At 35.2% G+C, this 25677-nt stretch overlaps 1 protein-coding gene across 10 annotated transcripts in view; it reads right to left on the bottom strand.

The window, feature by feature from the left end:
- The window catches only part of ADAMTS20 (ADAM metallopeptidase with thrombospondin type 1 motif 20), an 87418-nt gene that overhangs the window by 23810 nt on the left and 37931 nt on the right, over nt 1–25677 (bottom strand). For 7 of the 10 annotated variants that reach the window (XR_008448153.1, XM_054056067.1, XM_054056073.1 and 4 more), the window contains 16 exons: nt 24291–24472; nt 24057–24193; nt 22827–22944; nt 19606–19701; nt 18726–18892; nt 18487–18616; nt 17191–17317; nt 16304–16514; nt 15619–15783; nt 14775–14939; nt 12778–12900; nt 11373–11480; nt 9789–9953; nt 9312–9602; nt 8857–9018; nt 7695–7871 (listed from right to left, as the gene is read on the bottom strand). Coding sequence is in view for 9 of the 10 variants with exons in the window: in XM_054056067.1 (XP_053912042.1) it covers nt 7695–7871; nt 8857–9018; nt 9312–9602; nt 9789–9953; nt 11373–11480; nt 12778–12900; nt 14775–14939; nt 15619–15783; nt 16304–16514; nt 17191–17317; nt 18487–18616; nt 18726–18892; nt 19606–19701; nt 22827–22944; nt 24057–24193; nt 24291–24472 (2524 nt within the window). In the remaining variant the exon portion in view is untranslated. The remainder of the gene's footprint in view (nt 1–7694; nt 7872–8856; nt 9019–9311; nt 9603–9788; nt 9954–11372; nt 11481–12777; nt 12901–14774; nt 14940–15618; nt 15784–16303; nt 16515–17190; nt 17318–18486; nt 18617–18725; nt 18893–19605; nt 19702–22826; nt 22945–24056; nt 24194–24290; nt 24473–25677) is intronic. The other 3 variants (XM_054056068.1, XM_054056069.1, XM_054056075.1) reach the window with 3 other exon arrangements.

Genomic DNA, 25677 nt, shown 5'->3' with positions numbered 1-25677 from the left:
ATGTCATTTTTTCATTTGATTAAAAACTAAGGTCATGTACTTGAACTCTACAAACAACTGGAAATACAAAGCAATATATACTGGAACGATATGGTATTGTAAGAAATTTTTCAAACTTTTTAGATGCATACAAAATTACAATTCTTTCTATGGCACTTAACTAAATATCAGCTAAAGAATTAAGAAAAAGAACACATTTTTCAATATTAATAGGGCATGAAAATACGTTTTTGAGTATATTTTAGATAATAAGTAGGACATTTTACCTACCTTCACACGTTCAATTCCAGTCAGTTTTCAACGCAAGCCACTCTTCCATATATTTCCAAATTTACTTACAGACCAATCTTTCCAACACTACAGTCACGTGTATAAATGTGAGCATGCATGCGAGCTTCTCAAGGACTGATTCAGCAGGACATTTACGTGTCCAATCCTGCTCTGACTGAAGTGAAAAGGGTCTACATGGATGCATAGTAGCACATATTGATCAATGCAGCAGCCTGTCTCAGTGGAGCCACCAGTCTCCCACAATTACCAGTTTCCACAAGAAGGACTAGGAGCTTCCGTAACAGAGAATTACGGAATATTTTGTTCATTTCCTAACCTATGCCAGGTAAGCAAAATATTAGCGTACTAACCTTCATAAATATTAGGAAATGCTAATACTTTAATATATGTTTGATAATTTCTAAATTTGGGCCTCAAAATTATTCTGAACCAACATTTATGAGTTGTGATGGGTTTTCAAAACTGCTACATATATACAGCCAGCTCAGAATGATTTTCACATAGATTTGACTACCCAGAGCCCTTCAGCTTTTCTGAAAGTTCTAATGCTGCAAAAAAAGAAATAAATACATCAGTAGCTTTGTATTTATTTCACTCTCATGAACTGGCTATATATATATCTAGGAACGGTAGTAAGGGCCATTTGGTTTTTTCCCCCCTTCCATGATATCCTAGTTTTATTTATTTTTTTAAATTTGTTCCCCTCTTACTTGTCCTCTTTCTAAACAGAGAGTCTGAAAGTTCTGCAAACCTTCTCATGCAAAAGTGTTCTAGGAATGTAAAAAATTAGGTTATGTCTTTGAGGCTGACTACAGCATTATGTTACAATCCTCATTTTTTCCATGTCTTTTGTCACTGACTAAGTGGAAGCAGGACTAGGCCCTAAAATTATAGCTCCAGCAAAGTGTTCAATAGCTCGTATCTTTAAGCTTTATCATCAAAGGTTGTGTGCCAACTACCTATTCCAGTCCAGTTGTCCAACAGTGTCAACAGCTGCATTTATCAGTAACAATGTTTATACATTCTTTCATGTTCAAGGATAAGAGCTCCCCCCATGAAAACACTGTCATTAAAATATCATATGAAGCTCATTGCAATACAAGGATTATTCAATGGTAAAAAATCCTCACTTTCAGCAAAAGTGGTTAGTTCCCATCCCCCCCTTTTTTATTTTTTAGTTTTTTAAGGAGTTTAAACATAAGCATTCCTTAATAAATGACACATTAAATATAAACACAAAGCCACATAACATGCATACAAAAGAAGGGTTAAAATGAAACTGTATTTGAGACACAAGTCAGTCATTAAATTAAATTATCACACATACATTATAACTTATTTATTATTTCAAGCTATACAGGCAACATAGCACCAAAACGGAGAAATTTCCTCTAAACTTGATGGACAATACACGAATATTTGTATTTGAATTTTGGAAAAAATATTCTCTCTCATTTTTATCATAATTACCCTAAATGAAATCCACTATCCCAAGTCTGGTTTACGACATTTTTCAGGTAGTGACACATGTTATCAGTTATCTCTGAAAAGGCACCCCCATTTCCAAAGTTTTAAAAAATGAACAGCATGTGCTAACATTAACATTTCAGCCATTTTCACATTAAATAAATGTGCTGTATTGGTAATGAGGTATTCTGAAGTTTGACATTGGGCAGCAGCAGAAGTAGAGGTAAATGACTGGAGCTGGTTTTGAAAACCAAGTTCACTGATTCTGAATTCCCTTTTAATATAAAAGATTATCTTTAAAGATATAAATACTTTTTACACATTAGAAAAAGTGAATGAAGGCACTTATCATACATAGCAAGATTTTTTGCATTAAAATGACAACAAATAACTATTTTCAAGTCTGGGCTGCTTCCATTCCTGCAGAAGTCAATGGGATGTCTGGCAGTAACAACAGTGGGAGAGGACTTGGATGTCAATTCTTAAAAAATAAGTTTATATTTGTTAAAAGCAATAACAGATTTCTTCCACTAGTGCAAAGACAGAACTACCCTGAAATGATTCTGGAGCAACTAAAAAGAAAACTAAAGTACTAGATCAACAGCCACTTAAAATAATATTATAGTATTTATTTGAAGGGCAGTAAGAAACAGCAGTAAGATGTTTCTGGCTACTTAAAGTTAACTTAGAAGATGAGCTGATCCACTCTTTTTATACCTATTTCCTCTGAAATCATTAGTGATACCTGTGAAACTATGTAAAAATCCTAAAACTAAAGAAAAGAAAAAAAATATTTTATCAACATTTCAGACAAAATATAACTATCTTCTGTAAGGATCAAATCTTGTCTCTATCACTGACCATAAAGTTACCTCAGCACAATCAGTTTTAGACTGTTTCCAAAGAACTCAGAAAAACCATCATTCTTAAACAGTACTTGTGTAGGACTCTTTTAATATAATTTGAACAGTCAGTGAAACACTTGTCTGTGACACTCGATTTCTTGACTAACAAAATACAATTGACATGACTACTATGTTGTCAGTATGTTGTTCTTTTAATTGTGTTAGAACAGTGTAAAAGCACTCTGCACAAATACTATTATTGGGAAAGTTGTCTGTCCACTTTTAATCTTCAGTCCCTTTAACTACAGAAAAATCTTAAAAACGTTGAAGTCATTAAGAAAAGAATTCTGCAGTTATCTGACTTCACAACTGATATATGGTAAAATCTTACTCCTAACCATGAAAAGAACTGGATGTATCTTATATCAAATCACAATATAAAAGTGAAGTAAAAGAGCATGAAGTCCAACATGAAAGATAAATGTAGGAAAGTGCTAATGACAGCACTACAGTTAACTCACAACAGCAAGCATAAATTGTCTCTCATTAGTATTGAAACAGATTCCTAACGTAGACGTTTTCAAGAAAATCTGACAGAAAACAAAAGCCTCAACATGGACCTTTACTTTGCCATACTCTGAACTGTAACCGGTAGAGTTTAGCAACAAAGCTATACATGAAAGCTTTGCAAGCTAGTACATGTATCTACACCATGTATCTGAAGAGCTGTTGTATCTAAACACAACCATTAATCTCATTAATGGCTGATTTGATTGTATTCCCACATAACTTTTTGTCAGGTAACAGACAGTTGTTTAGCTGGGAATACTAAAGCATGTGGATATGGGAAATACTCTTTAGAGGAAAAAAGCTTAGTACAGAAAGCAATAAAGCATCATTCTTGATTAAGACAGATCATTATAAAAGTCTTTCAGCACAACGTTGTTAAATCTTGTCATTATGGTTCAGTTTTAAAAATCTTATGATATCTTTGCAAATTTGTAATACTCTCTCTTTTCATGCTTTAAGTAAAAGAGAACTTCTTGTTATTAGGGTCAGAAAATCTGAGCCACTCTGATGAAAACCAATACAATAAACCTTAAGTCTTACTGCATGGACTAAGCACAAAAACTCAATAATGAACTGTAGAAAGAAGGAATACAATAAAAATCTATACTAGGGCAAAGTACTCTTAGCCAGCTGTCAGAACGCTATGGAATTTTTCTTGACATTATATAATGTGACATATGGTTCCCATACTCTTTAGCTTGTAATTTATTCATTGTTTCATGAAATTTTGGATCATTGCCTCAATCCCTTCACCAATGAAACTAGAGTAGTCTAAAAGAAAAATATCCAAGATACATGGGCCAGAATTACTGGTGGTGGAACTCCAAAGTAAGCAGCTATATTTACCTATGTATTATTTAACTTATAAATACATTTTAAATATATATATATGTATGTATAAATATATACAACTGTATTGTAATTTTTGTATACAAAAAAGAGATAGTGTACTTAGATACATGCCAATTAGGGAATGAAAACTTAAAACATCTGAATTTAGGAAAGTTTGTGTAATATTCATCAACCTCATTTAAATAAACAATTGATGGCGGTATTCTTTGAAGACAAGGCAGAGTCCCTCAAGATACAGACAGAGACTAGGTGTGAACTCACTCCATTTCCTTCACCTTTTGATAAAAAGGCAGGGAAACAAAAATATGAGCATGATTCAGTTCTTAATAACGAAAATTCCCTCAGAAACTTGCACAAGAGGGTGGAAGATGTAAGCTACATTCTAGGAAGTTCACTGTTGAGGTGTCTCAGTGACCTCCAGATAAAACAAATTCAAGTTACAGTATGTATTTCCTAGCCATCTGAAAAACTTCAGAGCATGTTTCTGGCTCAGATACCATTATATGAAAATTCTGGATTGAATTAATGTTTCAAAGACTCAGAGTCTCAGAGTACGCATAATATTTCTGAGAAAGTGTCCTGGAGTGTCCATCCCTTTGGACAAGCGCAGAAACCAGCAACAGAGGAGTGCACAGACTTTAAATTTTGTAACAGCCAGCTCTGTTACTGACAGACACTATAAAAGTGTAACAGCTTATAGCCGCTAAACTGCAAAAAGCATCAATCAGAATTGTCACTTTAAATCATAAACAGAGCCTTTCTAACAACTGCCCCACTGTGGACTGAAAACTGATAATATAGAATAATCCTACATGGTGGATCAGGTTCTGGACTCAGGATTCTGAACTACTCTTAGCTAATTTGACTTGTTCTGAATCTATTTCTGCTGGAATCTAAAATTGAAGAGGAAACTATCTGGCTGTGTAAAAGCTGGAGTAATCAGTGAGCAAACCCTCTGACAGAAACACACAGGTTAAGGGGTTGGAAGGGACCTCTGGAGATCATCTAGTCCAACCCACCTGCTGAAGTGCGTTCCACCTACAGCAGGTTGCACAGGAACATGTCCAAGTTGGTTTTTAATATCTCGAGAAAGATTCCACAACCTGAGCATTCTGTTCCTGTGCTCTGCCACCCTCACAGTAAAGATGATTTACCTTATGTTCAGGTGGAACTTCTGGTGCTCCAGTTTGCGCCCACTGCCCCTTGTCCTGTTGCTGGGCACCGCTGAAAAGAGTCTAGCCCCATCCTTTTGACACTCAACATTTAGATATTTATAGCACCGATAATGTCCTCTCTGTCTTCTTTTAGTTCAGAAATGGTTTAGACAAAGCTATATCAGAATGGGGAAAGGGTCTTCTAAGCAATTTTGATACCCATTTCTGAAATGGCTAGGCCACAGACAGGGCCAGTATTCAAGGAGGTCAAGCTTCCAGGTAGAGCAATCACTTAGAAATTCCTATCCTTCTACTCATGCTCTCCATGTACTACCTTTGTGCCATGCACGCCAGAAGTAAAAGACAGTAGAATCTATTATGGCAAGTGACACTACTTGTGGGAAGTCTCGCCTTTCAATTTCTACTGAACTTCTGACACTGGAATCTCATTAGTAGATATAAAAGTGTAGTGCATTGTTGTTCAGACACAAATATTACTCAATATTTTATCACAAATATGAAGAGTGTTTCATCTGGTTCTTGCTACCTTTAAAGAGAAGGGAATAAGTGTAAATGTGGCATGTTTGATGCCTCCAGTCTTCAGAGACTGTCCACTCACTAACAGTCCCCTACATTAGGGCGCACACTGTAGGACAGAAAGACATAAAATTGGCAATACATCACAACTCTGCCTAACTATCACATCACTAGTCAACCACCCACAAGTGCAGACTATACAATCCCATTTGTGCTAGGCTACAACAAGTGTTTCTGTGACTAAAGCTTTCAGTGCTCTTTCACAATAGTCATTCTCAGTGAATAAATTGTGCTCAGCAACAAAAAATAACTGAAGTTTGTGTGTGGGCAGCATTCAAACTAGTTAAATTACTAAAAAGTGACAGCATATTTAATATGTGAACCTGCTTTTACTTCTCGAGCCTGCTGTTTGTTTCTGCACACCATGTGACATTGTGATGAAATTAAAGCTATTACTCAATAACCAGAGAGCCAACAATCATATATAAAACAGTGGCCACAGACACTCTGACAACTAGATTCCATTCTAAACTTAGGTTTTGAAGGATTAAAATGGCTTTTTATGTCAATTGAGATGTAAACCAAGATGAAAATTTTTGCAAAACTAAGCCATATGTTACTTCTATGATACATAACAATAGCTTTTAGGTAATCTATTAATGTAGGACAAACTGCATCACTCAAGGAAGGAACAGAGGAACAGGCTGTGAATAACTTTCAATCTAAGAGGAAAACAAACACTGAGTTCAAAGGCAACTGTGTGCTGAACACCCTGGCTGTCTTCTCAGCATCTGATGTACATACATTAATTAAACATTAGCAAGTCACTGCTAATTATTTGGCCAATGGCTAAAAAGGATACTCCAATGCCTATTAAACGCAGACCCAAAACTTTTTTGCACAGCGGAAGAGAGAACTGTGGTAAATTAGTAATTCAAATTTTCATTCTGAAGTGTACGTTCAATAAAGTAGAATAGATTATATAAACAGTAATAAATTATTAAAAGTCAAAATTGGAGAACAGTTAAAAAGTGTTTCCTTGTTAATTCAAGGAACCAAATTACATCATTTTTATCAGCTGAAAATATATATTTATAGAACTGTTGTCTTAGTCCATCTCCCAGGGATGTTAATGACAGGTTTTTAACTAATTTAAATGGAAACAGAATTGGATCCAGCCTGCTTTGACAGCCATTATTCTCCTTAGAACTGAGCACAACAATAAATATTGTTGTCAAATTAAGAGCTTGGGAAATATAATGTACTCTATATTGTAGAGCTTGCTAAGATTACTTTAGTATGTTAATAATCTGTCAGTGGCAATTTTAAAGATTAATAGTGATTACAGTAGGCATTTTTACATATTAGACAGTGACATGTAGACAATAACATGGTATAGTTACATACATAATTATACATAGACAGCTTTCATTAGTCACTGTTTTAAAACCACAAATATAAACTTTTATACACAAATGTACACGTAATAAGAAGTAAAATGTTTGATGACAGAGTGTAATATACATGTATGCAAGTTCTTTCATACTTCAATATGCTATAAGAAAAAAAACTATGCACTAACCGGCTTTTTTTTTTTTTTTTACAAATATAAATATGTAGATAATAGTATAAATTACAGCATCTCCTTTTAAATTTAAACACAGATCAAATCATAACCCTTCAAAATAGAACAACCTATTAGGTAGTGCTATCAACTACGATGATATCTGGTAATTTTCAAAATATTCAATATGATATTTTACAGAGCATGATACTGTTCCCACTGAATAAATGGCTGTTTCCCATTTAATTCAATGACTGCAGGAACAATTGTTTAATAAAACTACACAGACTACATTCCACATGCATTATTGTTTCACTGTTATCAAATAAAATAACAATACACTTTTAAAAAGGCAAGAGGAAAGACTGACAGAAAGAAAAAGAAAGCATAAATTAACAGTGAATGCTATCGTACCGATTTCCATGGTCCCCGATGCCATGAAACCTCACCAGGGCAAGAATGCACATTACATTGTGCCATGTTAGGTGGCTTGTCTAGAATTTCACAGTTTTGATCACCCAATATTTGGCCAGTAGGAAGCTGACAAATCACCAGTCTTGTCTTTATTCCAGCTCCACAAGTTTGAGTACACTGAAAAACAGAATTTTACATGCAATACTTTTGTTAAGAGTCACCACTTATCATTAAAACAAACAGAAATATCAATAATCAGTACATATTATTCAGTATATTTATTTTCATATTCCCTCGACAAAAAAAAAAAAAAAAAATCAGACAAAACCTGCAGCAGTTTGCAGCTACAGACAGAAAAATAACAACACTCAGACTGGCCTTGAGAACTAAATGGCTAGACAGGGCCAAAATGAGGGAGAAAGAAGAAAAACTAAATAGTTATTCAAACAACTTTTCTTCTTTTCCCAACTCCAGACATTTATCCATCAAGAATAAGAAAAGAGGGCAGGAATCATAAGAGGCCAGTTTAGAATGACTGCCAAACTAACCAGCTTTAACTCTTTCTGTAGTGGCTGAGCAAGAATGCACAGTCAAGATATGACATTACATGGCACAGAGAAACCACTCTTTGTCCAACAATGTATAATGTTTCACCAAACATTCCAACTCAGGTACAACTTTTAGATGCATGATCCTATCTTAATACTTCTAATTTGTAACTACAACCTAGTAGAAACTACTACTTGCAGATCTCCTAGGCAGTACCTATGAAATTTGATGTAATAACATTTCTTTAGAGCTTCTAGTGCTCATTTTGTTAGACTAGCTATTACACTGATATTTTACTGCATACAATTAATCTTTTTGTAACAGACAATTTTGTATGTCTCAAGATTCAAAGTGCTACTGCAATGCTCAATTACATGTTGTACATCCTTAGTCTCACATAATACTTACTTCTTCTGGATGAATATTTACTCTATGTATGTTTACACTAGAGTTCTGGATTTGATCAAAGAAAGTTTAGAAAAACAGGTTGAAACTCATTCCTTTAAAACATGTAAAAAACCGGTGTTCACTTCCCCTCACAGTCAAGTATTTGTTATTATTTCAAAGCTCATGTGGTAAATAACATTTCCCTTTGAAACTGAAATTATCTTACTTCTCCCCAGTTCCCATAGTTCCACCGCGGGCAGGGTCCAGAATCACAGTGTGTTGACTCTGGAGGTTTTGTTGCTTCATCACAATAACTAGCGCTTCTTCCTTCCTCATCTTGACATACTACAACTCGACGGTGAAATCCACCTGCACATGTACTAGAGCACTACCAAAACATGTAAATATACGTATCATCATGTATCAGAAAAATGTAAAAAATGTTGGTTAAAACAACTTAATTATTATTTTGAATGTTTCAAAACTGAAATTCGCAAATAAAAATTACAGCTATTTAGAATGATCTTAAAGTTTTAATTGTAGAAAAATTACATTTTTATTTAATAACAATGATAAGAAGAAGTTTTAAAATAAATGTTTCACTTTTGATCAAATCTGTACTGCAATAACATTTCAAAAAACGTTAGCGTATTAATATATTTAAAAAATAAATAATCTTACTGCTCCCCAGGGTCCAGTTCTCCATTGATATCCCCCCACAGAGGGACGGTTCCGCTGGTTTATATTGTCTTGTGGATGGTGTATTGGAACGTAACCTATTTCTGGAAAATGGCTTGGCTGGTCATGTATTTTCAAAATATCACGATAAACCGGTGGACACGGTGGCATATTACATTCTTGTTCTTTAGAAGGTCGGCCTTCAGGATCACAGTAATTCTCGTTGATTTGTTGGTGGTAGTTGATACAGATAACTTGCCTTGTGACTATTCCACTATCACACGTAACTGTGCACTGACCAAAAATAAACCCAATATTTGTAACAGAACATCGATAATTAATAAACAAAGGTATTTACTTTGACAATAAGAAAAATATACTTGATTTTTTTCAAGGGATACAATTTCAGTAATCACACTTGCACAAAATATTAAGTCCCAATTTCTAACCCATTAAAAAAAAGTTATGATTAATACTTACAGGGGACCAATTTCCAACTTGCCACTCTCCACATGGGCTAAAGCAGCTTGAAATTTCGGCTGGTCGTGGTAAATGAGCACAGAAAGAATCATCTGCTATTCCTCCATATGCATCTCTACAACTCACATAGCGAGCACGATCACCCTTCCCACAGGACGCAGAGCACTGTCAGAGAACAATCCAAGCTCATCGCACTTCACGAGACCAAAACAAGATCACGCAAGCATCTAAAATACTAACACAGCTTAGTATCACCTCAACTTTAGAATTAAACACCAAGAACCAGATTCCATCTCACACTGATGCATTCAGGAGAAAAAGCGAAATATTGCTGGATGATTTAGGGGCAATGGGTATAAACTGGAGAGGGGCAGGTTTAGACCGGACATAAGGAGGAATTTCTTCACTAAGAGAACGGTGAGGCACTGGCACAGGTTGCCCAAGGAAATTGTGGCTGCCCCATCCCTAGAGATGTTCAAGGCCAGGTTGGATGGGGCCTTGGGCAGCCTGGTCTGGTGGGAGGTGTCCCTGCCCATGGTGGGGGAGGTGGAACTGGATGATATTTAAGGTCCCTTCCAACCCGAACTATTCTATGATCCAGGCCTTAAGAACTCCATTTAGGTTGGAACTGATTTGCACAGCCTTAATTCTTGTGAAACAACTCAGTGTATCTGAACAGGCAGAATTTCAATGATAGCATGGAATCATTATGCAGCTGCAAAAGCAATTTAAAACTTATTAACAAGAGAAACCTTAAAGAGTAACTTTCAGAACGTTTTATTTATTATACAGTGATGCAATATTTACATCAACTGATAAAATAAAAACTGATATTCACAATCCATGTGCCATTCTAGTTTACATTAGCATATTCCATTGAGCCCCTTCTGACGCTTTTATAGCTAAGAAGTTCAAGGTGGATTTAGTGAAGAGTTTCTGAATAGCCTCAGTCTATGCACTCTTTAGGGCTATTTAGTTAAAATAGTTGTGCAAGGATGTAGTTGTATTTATCAAGGGATCAAAAGACACATCCACATTTTCATAGATAATTTTATATTTTCACATCTGTCAACTAGAACTAATTTTCAGCACATTCAAAATCAAAAACTCTTCCCTTAAATAGTTTATGTAGAAAAAATTTATAAAGCTTATTTTACAAATTATGTAAAATTTTACCTTTAAAGACCCAAATAGTTTAATATTGCTATTCACATAAAATACTTAAACCATATTTTACAATGAAAGATGTCTCCACACTCGGAAACGGAACAATTATTTTTTAAAAAAAAGCACTTCCTTACACACTCTCAATCATTTGAAATCTATTTTGTTCATAATCCAGGTCCCAGAATCCTGTTTTTTCCCCCTCCTTATTTTCCCTGGCTAGATTTAAAGAACACAGAATTTGTTGGGATTGTCTCTCTCCTACTTAAGAAACAGGTTCTTAAAAACAATTTTAGAATCCCTTTAAAATCTAGGCCAAGCAGATTTCAGTCTGAAAAATAGATTGAGAGCTTTATGAAAAAAAAGGGTGAAGGAACACAACACTGCTCTGCAAGACATGACCACCATTGCATTACATACTGGGGTCCATGATCCATATCTCCATTGAGTCACCTTCCCCACTTGAACAAGAGGAAGCAGCGTAGTCCATAACTTTGTATTTTCTGGACAAGAGGGCAATTCACATTCCTGCGGGTATAAGAGAAAAAAATAGCTTTAAAAATATATGTTTTGAAAAACCAAATGTAAAGCAAATGGCTCCTATCATTACAATAAACCATTTAGGTTTATTTTTAAAAGCATTAATTAACAAGTAACTACCATCTAACTTTTTCATGGCATTATTCAAAGGTCTTTCACTGAATTATTTTGGTTTGTTTCACTTCAAATCGAAGCAAAGAAAATTTGTTTGACATTAAAACTGTACTAGCAATAATAATAATATTTGCACTTTGAGAAAGAACTGTGTTGGGTAACTTGCTGGAAGCAGCAAGCATAGACATTACTATGTCCTGTTTCATAGTCACACGCAGTACTGGAGAACTGAGTGAGGACAGTGGCTGTGCCGTCCTGTCCTTTATGCCTTCAGCTACACAAAATTGCCCAGTTTCAGTCAACAGTCAAAGTGGTACCACAATTCAAAATACAAAGCATACTCAAACTCAGTGTTTTCACCTGTAAGTGGAAATAAATTTATATCAATTACTCTGCTTTTATGTTTTCAAATCTTATTAAAGAAGCCATCAGAAGGCTGGTAACTTGTGATGGATTCACTCTGGATTACAGAATCCTTTTTTTTCCCCCTCTTCTCCTTGAGACAAGAAGCAGAGTAAGCCTTCAAGAAGGTATGTGATTACCAGCTTAGCTGGATAAAAATGAGATGTATCAATCTGGTGATCAGATCAACATACTAATACACAGCACCTAAGATAGCAGCTCCTTTTAGTTAAACGTAAACCCACTAACTGTATTAAAAACATTTCTTCTGAAAAATAAAGTAAACTGAGACAAGAAGGAAAACCATATCAATATCATATTAAATCAGAATACATGTCTACACAGTTCTGAATTAGTATTATTAAAACAACTAAAGCTTTTTTCCATATCATTCTTTTAAGAACTATATGTGAGCAGAATTTTAGAGAATACCAAGACAGTTAGTTGCTATTACTAAACATCATGGGAAGCAGCCTCCCCGTAGCATTCCACTTGCTGGACCTCCCACATCACAAATAATCAAAGGCCTCTGCACCTCTTCAAGCATATATCGAATTCATAAACCTCCAATCTCCAAATTACTCTTCTTTTACTCTAACTCCCCAGGCCAAATTTGAAGTTCAGGAAAAAAAACAGATAGCGTCAGTATTTTTTTCTCCTTTTAGAACTCATTTCCTGCAAATTCCCTCAAAGAGTCAGCAGACAACACTTGCATTTAGATGCTTCTAACCGAAAAATATAATTAACAGAAAGGTATTTTTTAACTTACTTGGTTGTCTCTGGGACGAGTAGCAGCATTACATTCCCTGTCATCATCCAAAATAACTCTGTAAGTCCCAGTAACACATTTGACTGCACGCATCTGGTATCCACGTCCACATGTTACAGTACACTGTTAAAAGTCAATTTCATGCACATGAAATGGCACTATTTATAAACAAATTTAATTTTTAATTACATTTTCTACTTTAAAACTCATTCTAGAATGAATGACTACTGAGATGGTGTTAACTTTCTTCATGGCAGCCCACAGAGTGCTTAAACATTGTCCATAAAACACCAATATTTTGTCTATTGCTGAACAGTGCTTGTGTAGAATAAAGGCTTTTTCTTTTTGTCCCTTCTGCCCCCTGCAGTGAGTAGACTGGAGGGCAGGAGACTGGCAGGGAACATAGCCAGGACAGCTGACCTGAACTGATCAAAGGGACAATCCATGCTATGTAATGTCATGCTCAGCAATAAAAACTGGGGTAGAGAAAGTATGTGTGGGAGGGAGTAAGGAGTAGCTTCCAAATGAATCACTAACTGCAGCAGTTAAATATCGTTCCCTTCACTACAGAATTTGCTAAGAGCACACCCAAAGGCACCTAAAATGTTAGATGCCTGAAAATATTACTACATAAATCCCAACCTATAAATGTTGTGGTTCAAGCACAAATACTGGTAAAAACCCAGGCTGTCAATAGCTATTACCAGAGGGTAGAGTGGAAAAACTGCAATGGAAAGTGCTACTCCAGTGACATGGATTGATAAAATGCTCGTAAAAGCTATTCCAGCAAGGCCATACACAGTATTTTTTTTATTCAGAAGAATTATATCATGGGACTGAATTTTTTTTTTTATTTCATTACATGAGAATAGTTCTATACAAAAGTTCTATACACTCAATTTCCAAAGATGTATTTATCCTGTATTTTACCAACTTGTTATATGTAAAAGAATAAATATAATTTGCTCTTCAGTTATGAATTCTCACTAGCATCCAAGAAACACAGAATAATCCAACAGCTCTGTTGGCTTAAGTAACTTGATCTTATGAAACCTCTATGAAATTGAGTACTTTAATATTTCTTAATTACTTCTCATCTATTTGGTGACAAAGACAAAGTTTTCTGTTGCAAGCTAATTTTTTCTCCCCCCCCTCAGAATTTTGAAACCACTCTGGTATACATTAGATGAGCATCATTTCAAACAGGCACATATTTTTCAACAGCACTTTCACATAAAGAGATAGCAGATCTTTTATCACAGAAGGTCAAAACAAAACATAACAAAAAAATACTATTTTTTTGGCCGGCTATTATTAGCATACACACCTCTATGATCTTAATTAAAAAAACACCTTTGTGTAAAAGCATCTTTGATACTATTGGGTCAATGACTATTTTGGGCATTTAACTTATACGTGGTTGTTCCTAAATTACCAATTAGGTGGCCAATAGGAGCAAATAAACATACAAATCAATTCAACTAAAGTAACTGCCTAGGATCCAGCACCTCCCATATGAGGACAGGCTGAGAGAGTTAGAGTTGTTTAGCCTGGAGAAGAGAAGGCTCTGAGGAGACCTTATACCAACTTTCCAGCACCTGAAGGGGCTACAAGAATGCTGGGGAGGGACTGTTCACAAAACCTTGTAGTGACAGGACCAGGGACAATGGGTATAAACTGGAGAGGGGCAGATTTAGACTGGACATGAGGAATTTCTTCACCAAGAGAATGGTGAGGCAATGGCACAGGTTGCCCAGGGAAATTGTGGCTGCCCCATCCCTGGAGGTGTTCAAGGCCAGGTTGGATGGGGCCTTGGGCAGCCTGGTCTGATGGGAAGTGTCTCTGCCTACGGCGGGAGGGTTGGAACTAGATGATCTTTAAAGTCCCTTCCAACCCTAAACAGTCTATCATTCTATTAAATGCGTAAAAGGTATTAGTTTGTGATCATTCAGAGCCTGAACCAGGAATCAAGAAGCCAGGAATTTTTATGTACTCACTGATCCCCAAGGCCCTACTTGCCAAGATGCACATTCATGAAGTTCACATGGTATTATTGATTCTGGTCGATCATCTGGATTACAGAAATCATCTCTCAGTTGTTCATCATTAAGATGGCACCACACTTGACGATGCTTCATTCCTTTGCCACATGTCACAGGACACTGTAAAATTATTAGTCATCAATTTTGTAAAGACATGAATCTGCATTAATGACTTCATTTTCTTTTAGTAATTTGTTGGATTTTAAAGATCACATAAATAACAACAATATTTCAAGAATGTATGTAGTCCACCAAGAATATCTCTATTAATAACTCTCCATTTCCTGTAAACATCAACCCAAATGCTAATACAAACGAATCATTATGAAGTTTTTAAAGCTACAAGACTACAAGAGCAATGTACAGATAATTTATTTCCATTAAAATATGAGTGCACATATCACAGCTTTCACAAGAAAAATGGTTAAACTATTGGTGAATCTTTTATAGCTATGTAGTCTATAAAAACGGATATAATTTTGTTGCCTGGATGGTTCTCATTGCTTCATTAAAAAAAGGCAGGTATGCCTGTTACTGTAGACAGATGTACTTTAAGCAGCTTCACTATCTCCTCTTAACATAATGAAATTTCAGAGCAAAATAAATTCTAGGTGTGTTTTTCAGAAGTTCTCATGTTATTTGTACATCTGGGATGTATACAAGCCAAATCCTAGGACTTCCAAATGGTTAGTATCGTCTACCCCAAAATGGCCCAAATAAATACCAAACATTTAAAGCAGCTTATGCTAACATTCATGACCAGGACTAAAGTTGTCTTAAGTGTTATGTGGTTCATTACCTCACTCCACTCACTAACAGACCAGCTTGGGCATAAGAATTCATTACAACTCTGTGTTACAACTCTTGGAAGCTCTTGGCATTCTCTGTCTGGAAGATGACGACCCAAACTGTTCATACAAAAAGCTTCTCTGGTTCTGACACCTCTTTCACAGCTCCTGGAACACTGTGGTGTATAGATAATATTATCAGACAGAAAACACAACACAAAACCAAGTCAAAATACATTGTCAGTATAAAGGTGAAAGACATTAATCATTGTGCTAGACAAACGTATCCTACATTTAATTCACAGACTGCTAATGGGTTCACATGACAGAAATCTGGTACTTTGTTCAGTAGTTCCAAGACAAAACTCTAATGAGGATTCAAGCTGGAATTGTACTTATTCTTTTTCTCAGAACTAAATTATTAAGACTGTAAATAAAATATACACCTGTAAGCAACAGATCTTCTCTGCTGACTTCCAAAACTAAGCCGCCAACAATTTAGCCACCCTTTCAAAAATACGAGGAAGTTGCCAAAATATAAAGATTAGTTATAACTCCTCCTACAAATTCGCATTTGTCAAGTGTTATTTTCTTTTAGTTACTTAAACTAAAAAAAATTGATATAAATTGATAAAAATTTGATATGAACGCTAACCAGAACTATAATGGTACAACTATAAGGTTTTGAATTTGTACCTCTGACCATTCTGTGTAGTGCCAACTTGTTGACATACAGTCACCATGACAGGGCTCTCTGGTTGGTGGTTTCTGCTGATCAGCACAGTACTTATCATCCACTGGAACACTGAGTCCTTTAGAAATAGAGTACTTCATGCAGTGGATCTCTATAGACCGATACCCTGGGCCACACTTTGATGTGCAGTCACTTTTGCCAAAGTTGTGCCACCTACGAGGATAAACTGTTATAGAAAGCTAACAACGTTTTAAAAAACAAAACCACAGCGAATAAAGCACCCAGAACATATCACCGACTGTCATGTAAATACAGATCTGCATTTTAGGGAGCAGATAAAAATCTATCTCATGACTGGAATTTTCAAAGCAACACAAAAGAATTTGACTCATAAGCTTAAAAACATTTTTTTTACTATAAAGGATCTTTTGTCTTAATCTCCTAGGTGACATTGAAAAACATGACCTAGAATTCTAACTGTTCATCTTCTGAATATTTCAGTGTAGGCTTTCTTGGAGTGCAAAACCAAGTCTGCTTCAGATTAGTTCTAGGTGCGGATACAAGTCAGGTGAAAAAAAGTATTCTGTTCAGCAATACAAGTTTTTGCACCAGGATATATAGAACAGATTCATAATCCTAAAAAAGACTTTGTATTTTACCAATAAAAACCAGAGAAGTACACTAGCTCTATTTAGATTTAGAGGTGTAAACATAATGTATAAATCCAATATACCAATAGATTTGATGAAAAAAGGAAATGACAAGAGGGATAAGGAAGATAGGGGTGGAGGGGCAGAGGATAAAGCAATCTTAATTACTTTGTTTCAAACTCTAATAACAAGAATATGTAAGTTCAGAATAGCTTCACCATTTAGGAACCTCTTTTTACCTTAATTCACACTCGGTATTACATTTCTCAAAGACATCTGGCACAGCAGGTATAAGTTCACATCTCTGATCAGACACTATCACATGATCACTTTTACGTATGCATATCATCCTTCTTCTTCGAACACCTTAAAAAGAAACAAAAACAAAAACAAAAGGCAAATAAAGGGCTAAAATAAGAGTGTCTTTTTGCAGTAATACATTCCATTAACCACTTAGGAATTTAACTGAAATACCCTGTTAACACTAATTGTTGCATACAACAGATTCCTCACAAACATGCTGCTTTGAGCAGCTGACTACATTCCAGGTAGAGAACAATATTGTTCCAGTCATCCCTGCCATCTCCCAGCTGTACCGCAATGGTCTCATGAGGATATCAACTTCATGGAAACTGCAGAAGTGCAACAGTTCATTTACTTCTCAGGCGAAGTATTCCAAACACATCACATCTCTCCTTTGCTAATTACCAAATTTTCAAACCACCGTGTTAATCTAGAGGTTGTGATCCTCTTCCTTAAGGAAGTAGAAAATTTGGTCACAGGGTATCTAAAAGATCTGGAGTGCTGGGAGATGTACCACCCTTGACGGATCTCTGCTTCTCTAGCACATATGGCATGCCTAAAGCTTGACTCAAAACCAGAAGAAACTCACCATAACGTATCTACAAGCATTTCTAGCTCCTACTACTAAGAGTATCTATCAAAAAAAACTTGTGTACATACACTTTATATATATATATACACACACACACGCTCTTCATAGATACCGTCGTTTTATTTTTACGCTGGAATGGCCTATAGAATAACACTTTAACAATCATAAAATATATCTTTAAATACATTCACTTTATGTAGCAGATAACCAAAATACCCAAATATATACATACATATATATATATATGTATAGATATATGAAAGATTAACTAGACACATCTGTGATCATCTGGAAATAGGATATAACAAAGCCTAATACATATTAGTAGATAAACAATACTTTTTTCTGAGGAGGCACTGTACTCGATTTACCTTCCTTTTTTTTATAAATCACTACTATGGCTACAAAAGAAAGGAATACAACTGTAATTTTGAATATAGAAATATAATACATAAATACTGAAAACAGCAAACCAAAACCAGAATCCGTTCTGCCCTTAAAGCCTCTGTACATCTAAGGTCTACTGAGAGTGCTGAGTCTCCTTCCTACAAGCCAGGGTGAAAAACCTGAGTACTTAACACCAGTCCCTTCCTAAACGCCACTGGGTCTTCGGTTCTGGTGACAAAAGAATTCACGTTACCTTGGCACATCCTGCTGCAGTCTTGCCAGGGTCCATAAGGATTCCACGTAAACAGATCGCTTCTGTCTTCTATTGGGATATTGAATGAATAACGCACATCAGGGCTGTATAAATTCCCTACACACAAAACCTTAATTGAAATAAAACAATACCTGTTTTTCAGTGAATTTGAACATAAAATTATGAACATAACGATCATGTAGCAAATTTTCAAACTTATGAAAAAAGTAAACATGCACCTGTAAGGTTAGCTCTTCTTCGACTCTATCAGTGCTGTTAATTCGTTCTATCGTACTGTTTGAACCACTGTACTCAAAAATGGCTCCTTGTATATTGATTTCTCTTTTTGACATGCTTACAACAAAATTTCCATTCAAGATAAAATTTCCATGAATATCAGATAAAGCTACAAGTAAAATAAAATATTGGAAATAAAGCATCTATTAAATTAAAAGGTTCTACCAATAAAAACTCGTAATAATATATCTTCTTATCAACACTTAGCTTTATGTTAGTGCATGTGTAATACTTTCAAGTTTTCCCAAACAGTTTCTAACGTATGAATTCAATCCTAACTGTCAGTAACTTTCACCTAAGCAGTTGTCATGGATTTTCTCTACATTAAACAACACTACTTTAAAAATATTTGTTCCGCTGAAGGGTTGGCTGCAATCACCACTTTTAGATTTGGTTAAGTTTTGCAACTGTGGAAGGAAGCAATAATTATTGGTTTTTCTGACCTATTCTACAGCCCCCATCCTTGTATTTGCAAGAGCTACTTTTAGTTAAGTGGCTTTTAGAAGTAAATTTTGAAGTAAAAATAAACTAAATAATTAAGCATTTATAATACTAATAATTTAAAATAATGATCTATTTACAATAATCAAGATTAATAACAAAAATTAAATGACAATAATAAAGTAAAATTTTTAGTAAAGGTATACTATTCAGGCACTACTACATTTGAAATGGCAGCTAGCATCAGGGACTGAAGGATGTGTGTCCTGTGAGATATTTGCTCTAAAAACTTTATCAGACTTTGGATAATATACATCTAGAGCAGATCTCTGGCAAGAGCAGAAAAACTATCCATCAATGCTATACATAGGAGTCTTTTACCAAGGTAGTTGTCATCTTCTGGTTTCCCTGAGTAGCTGTGCTGCTGAATATCAATGTTTGTTGCTCCTCTGGGAATATTTACTACAACATTGTAACCTGCAATGTAAATTTTCACAAATTAATTATATATATATAAAATAGTCAAATACTAGTAAGTATGAACATACTTTTAACTAGTTTTATTGACAAAAACCTACAGTGCACCAGTGACCTTATGCTGAATGACCTCATGTTTTAGGAAGGAAATGTGAATATCTTCATGTATATTAAATTATTGTTGTTATGTTTTGCTTTGTTGTTCTTTTTTTTAATCATTTGAACTCAACTTCTATTTTCACATCGCATTAAAATTCATTCCTGTGTTCAGAAATGAGTTCAATACTTAACCAATAACTTGAGTTCAATCTACCGAAAGTCTCCACAGAGCCACGCAACGCTAGGAAGCAGTCCAGTATATCAAGTAAGACTCAAGAAACACTGTGGCTACTCACAATTTAACCACAAAACTCTTATACAAATTTACTTATTACGAATACCCCCACTCTCTGGTTACACAATTGGGTTAGTTTTTCTCTGTCTCGCAAAAGTATTGTATGACAGCACTCTAGAGAACGAGTCCTAAATACTCAAATATTGCAGTATTGCAGGCCATTCACATAGGTAGATGGATCTAGTAAACTAACCATGCTTGACCCACATTCTCCTACTGAAAATGCTACCCTAGTGTGCTCCCTTCAAAATACAAATGCTTCACAAATGAGTTATATTTCTTCTAATACCTTCAACTACTATTATGGTAGCCTTGTTGTAAGTTAACAAAATAAGATGCATTGAGCTCTACGTTTTAGAACTGTCACTCTGCACATAAGTACAGGCTAAAGCAAACAAAGAAAAAAAAGCTGTTTCTCATGGATGCTAGATCAAAAATTCAAAAAGATTCTTATGTCTAAGAAATCTGAGTATGGAAAACATTGGAAACAAATCATAAGCACAAACATGCAATCTGAAGCATTAATATAACATCTGCTAAGTTTTCCACTTATTCATCTGTGTTTAACAGTCTTGCCGTGATTTAACTTTAGAGGTGAGTGACTAACTGTGGGTAAAAATTTGAATCTAAATACCCTTTTCAATTTCATAATTCATTAACTTCACGGTGCTTTTAATCTATTATAACCGTGTCGTGCATTTAAATGAACATTTAAACTTATCAGAAGTCCATCAGATTTACCAGCTGGGGGCAGCACTGCAACTGCAAACTTGACATGCTGCATGCTCTGTATAAACACAACGTTCAGTCAATCTTTCAACATATTGAAAAGAAACCCAAAACACACTCAAAGGCCCTCATCTCAGTTGCCCAAGACTTTGTGGTAGTAGCATTACACAAGACAAAATATGGGAGGAAACTATAAACAAAACCACGTAGTATGTTGTGAAGGATACACAGGAGAATACATCCCATACTAAGGCACTGAGAGGCACCAAGAATCACCGTTTTCCAGGAAATCCTCAGATACTCTAATTTGACGCAATAATAATAATTATGTGTACACAATTAGATTACCATTTACTATATTGGGAGCTAAGTAAATTAGTATTTCAAGTAATGAATTTCTGAAGATGGTTTCACTACTGCTTAAACTCTTAATGACAATTTTATAACTCTATGAATATAAGCATGTACCACGGGTTGCTATTGTCTAATTCAAAATTCTGCCTTAACAAAATGACTTATGTTGGTAAGGCAAGGCACTAGGTGAAGTTAAAAGAAAAAGATGAAGCATTTAGACTTTGGCTTACTTATCTTGTGATCCTAAGAATTTTTTTGAAGAAGAACATTTCCTCAGACGATGTTTTAAGTCATTAGCCTTGAGATGTCATAGGCCCCCATACAGACACTGATGCTGTAGCGATCAGCTAGCTACAACCTCTTGTTTGCATTGCTGCACTCCTACCTGTGCACACTCGAGTGATAATCCTAAATATTTAAACACACTGTCCAGTACTATTATTCAGTATAATCTTTTATATGCTAGAATTCCAAGAATTCAAACATAATTTGAAACACTCAGTATAAAACCAACATAACAAATCAAGGTTTTCCTCATCCCAAAATGTGGTTTTTTTCCTCCAGCTTCATTTGGAAGCAAATATGTCTGTGACAATGAAAGCTGATAAACAGCAGTGGGGAATACTGCTAACCATAATTGTATAAATGGCAGTTTTAATGTAATGGTCACTTCTATCAAACATATTTGTAACAGAATTCCTGTGCTACCAATAAGCAAAAAAATCTTTCATAGTGGTGGAAAACAAAACAACTGGCAGTCCTTTACACTCCAGAATTACCAAAACAATACATTCTTTTCCTCCAGTGCTTTGACCGCATGTTCAGAAATCCAGTCTCTAATAGCTGGTTGTGTCTTCTTCCAATTTCTCAGGACAGACACAAGTAAAGTTACTTGTGTCTCTATGGGAATGGTAGCTGTATCCAACCTTTAAGATTTTTAGCACTTTTGCTTGCTGCAAGCCCTCTACCAGGAAAAAAATTTCAACAGGATACTGGGCACATTTTCCTCTTCAACCAGCAATTCCTTTGTTCCATGAAGATCCTATTTGGCAGTTCTCCAGGTATCATTTTCACTTTGCCTGTGTTTTCTCTTAACCAGTGATGCAGCATGAAAGAGCCTTTAGGAATCAGATATAACATGAAGACTTCCGTCCTTATGAACTATGCTCTAACTATGAAACTGCACTGCTGAACGCATACAATAGCCTCTCCGTATTTCCCAGAAAGGAATACATATAGAAGAACTATCGGTTATTCTATTAGAGAAACTAAGAGAAAGAAATAGAAATTACCAGGGTTAGTCAGAAGTTTTTCATTCACCACATGCCAATGAAGAGGAACATACAAATGTTGCTGCCCATGTTCTCTGGAAAGAGAAGGCTCACAATTCACAGGCTATCATTTCCCCTCTAGGAAAAAAGGAACCTCCTCAGCTGCTCACACCACAGACTTCTTGCTATCCCATTACATAATCGAAAGGAGATATTGGAGTAAGTCCTTCAGCTGCATGGTGTCAGACAAGCGAAAGCAAAGTGCAAAGCAGGAAGCTTTCTTCCTTCGAAAGTGCTTTTTCTAAACCATACTGAAATGAGCATCAAGTTTAAAAAAAAAAAAAACAGAAAAAAAACAAAACAAAACCAAAACATACCATAACGAGCACTGTTGAAAGTACCTGTAAGAGTCTTACATGAAGAATTATCACCACCACAGATTCCACATTTGTCTCGCCTTGCCTTGGAATTCAAAACATGATCACAGCCTGCTTGCTAGAAAAAAATAAATATTAAAATAGAATAGCTCTGCATCACTCAGCCCAATGGAAAAAAATCAAAACAACACCAGCTTCCCACTCCCCAAAAATGTTCTTATTCACTCTATGTAACTGCTCTTCCTTGGTAATTCAGGAAAAGCCTTTTAGTTTTTTTGGGTGCCATGATTTAAAGTCAAAACACAATAGTGCTATTGTACTAAGAATGTATAATCAAAATACACTTAATACATCAAAAACCATATAAGAATACATAAAAGTATAAAAAGATTTTGTACAAAGAAAATCAACATAGTGTATAAAAACTCAAATTATAATTACATTAGGAAGTCTTAAAATCCTAAAAGCACTATGCATGTGTACACGGTCATCAATTCTTTTAAAGTCTGTCATTACTGCAAAAGAAGCAAAGGAATACACACACACAATGTTGGTCAAACTGGCATAAGCACAATTTTCATTTATGTATCTTTACTTAAACTTCCTTTTTTAAAAATTATGATAAACAGGACGACTTTCTGGCATTTTGTTCTTCATCTTGATTCCACAGTATAAAAAAGGCTGTATTTTCTCCTTATCCCAAATTGACTGTTTCACTGCAATTGGCAAAACACTCTGAACTTGACAAAAAAAAGTCTTCAGTTGTTATAACATAGCACCTTGCTTCTCCCAACAAAATCTTGTGGCGTTTACATAACTGATATTAAGTAAAGAATGCTGAAATTATCCGTTTCAAGGATTAGTCCCTCCTGATTTTGCAATGAAATAATAAATACATAATCTATCTACCCTTGGATTTTCTACCATTTGAAATTCTTTGATAGCAGAAATATTACAGCAATAAATACACAGCATGTACATTTAATGTCAATTTTGGATCATTTTCTATCTGCTTACTTGGTCAATATTAACTCTCACACTGTACGTTCTTCACTTAATTACCTCCATTTCCAGATCTTTAATTTGGTAGGGATTAAAATGAAGTTCAGTAAATTCAAAACATCTTGCTTCACATATTTTCAATAGTGGTTATTAGAATAAATATTTAATATCCACTTTTACCATCTGTTAAAATTGATTTTAATAATTAATAAGTTTAGATTTAAATACCCTGCATAAGCCTTGAACACAGAGGTCATTGGTTTCTGGTCCACAGGGAGTACCATCAGCAACTCTGTCCTTCAGCTGATAGTAGGAAGTTGTTCCAGAAACTCGGCAAAAAAGTTTACAGCGATCTTTCATAGAAACTGGAAAGAAAATCCAACAGGTTTCTTGTCTTGTTTTAAAACTTCAATTAAAGTAACATTTTTATTTCATTAACTGAAAAAATGTATAATTACTTACTACCACTGTATTTGGGAAGCCAGCGAACAGCAGACGTAAGACCATTGATATTAAAGTGTTTGCCATCAAATTCAGAGCACTGTTGCTCCCGGAAATCTTTTTTGCCTTTTGGACATGAATCAGTATTACACGATCGAAATTTCATCCTGCGGCCAACACAGTACTTTCCTCCATTTCTTGGTCTAAGAAACAAGGAAATGCAGAACACACACAGTTTCTAAAATCATTCTTTTTCATTGTAAATGTCTCGAGCCACCAATTTAAAGAAAAAAAATCCTAACGCAGCATTCTGCCATAGCTACTGACTTCCCCCCCCAAATTCATATTTTCTGTTGTGCTGTGCATACATTTATACCCAAGTGAAGAAAATAAAAAGATCGTGTAAGATGCTACTGTCGAGGTATGTAGTCATCAAGAAACTGCTGTTCATAATGTCTGTTACATTTTTATGTCTCTTCCAGTCATAATTATTCTGCCTGCAGAAAAGCATTATGACCTTTAACAGTTTTATCAATTTAGCTAAGACAGCAGCCCTATTATTACAGAAGCAGCACCGGCCTCAGTAATTTGAAATTATTATTTCACAGAGTGACAACGAAAGGAGACAGAATTAGGAGCTGAAAAATCTGTAGTCCTAATACTGGTTTCAGTTTAGAGATCAAAAGAAATAAAAATGGAAAGTTGTGGAAAACACACCATTTACTGTAATGTCTAAAATACATTTCCTAACTTTTATAAACCCTGCTACACAATAATTCATAATCTTGGGGACGAAAAAAATAATAAATCAATAGTATATTGATACTACCAGTTACTACAGACTGACAGATACATATCTACTGGAAATCTACTGCCTCTTACTCAGAGAAAACAAAATAACCTGCAGTAGTTTGAAGTTCATTTATCCCACTGATAATATCAAGATGACATAACTTTCTAGAAAAGCCCTGAAACTACCCAAGATGCAGCTATGGTTCTCCTGGAGAAGTTAAGGGTAAAGTTCTCATTGACTTTTATTACAGAAAATGAAAACCACATAGAATTATTCAGTAAACAGAAGTTTCTCATTGTAAAGGTAAGTTGTAAATGACTCTGCTGTAACCAGTGTTCCTTGTGGGCATTCCTGGTGGTCACAGTGTGAAGGGGACTTAAATCAAAGCAAATCAAGTGTTTCACTAAAATGATTGCCAGGGAATATATATATGCATTTCTTTTTGCAGACTTTACTCCAAAGAAAGCATCTCAATGTCTAAAGAAACCTTCAGCATACAGAGTAAAGCTAGACATAAAAATAGACTGCCAAAATAAGCCTTTAGAAATATCTATAAATATGAATGACATAATTATGAGACAAGAGTAATCCCAAAGTTATCTGTGTATTAGAGGT

This window comes from Cuculus canorus, chromosome 1, assembly GCF_017976375.1.
Source record: "Cuculus canorus isolate bCucCan1 chromosome 1, bCucCan1.pri, whole genome shotgun sequence".
Classification (NCBI taxonomy): Eukaryota; Metazoa; Chordata; class Aves; order Cuculiformes; family Cuculidae; genus Cuculus; species Cuculus canorus.
Note: the sequence above shows the minus strand (reverse complement) of the source record. Positions and strands in the feature narration are given on the sequence as shown.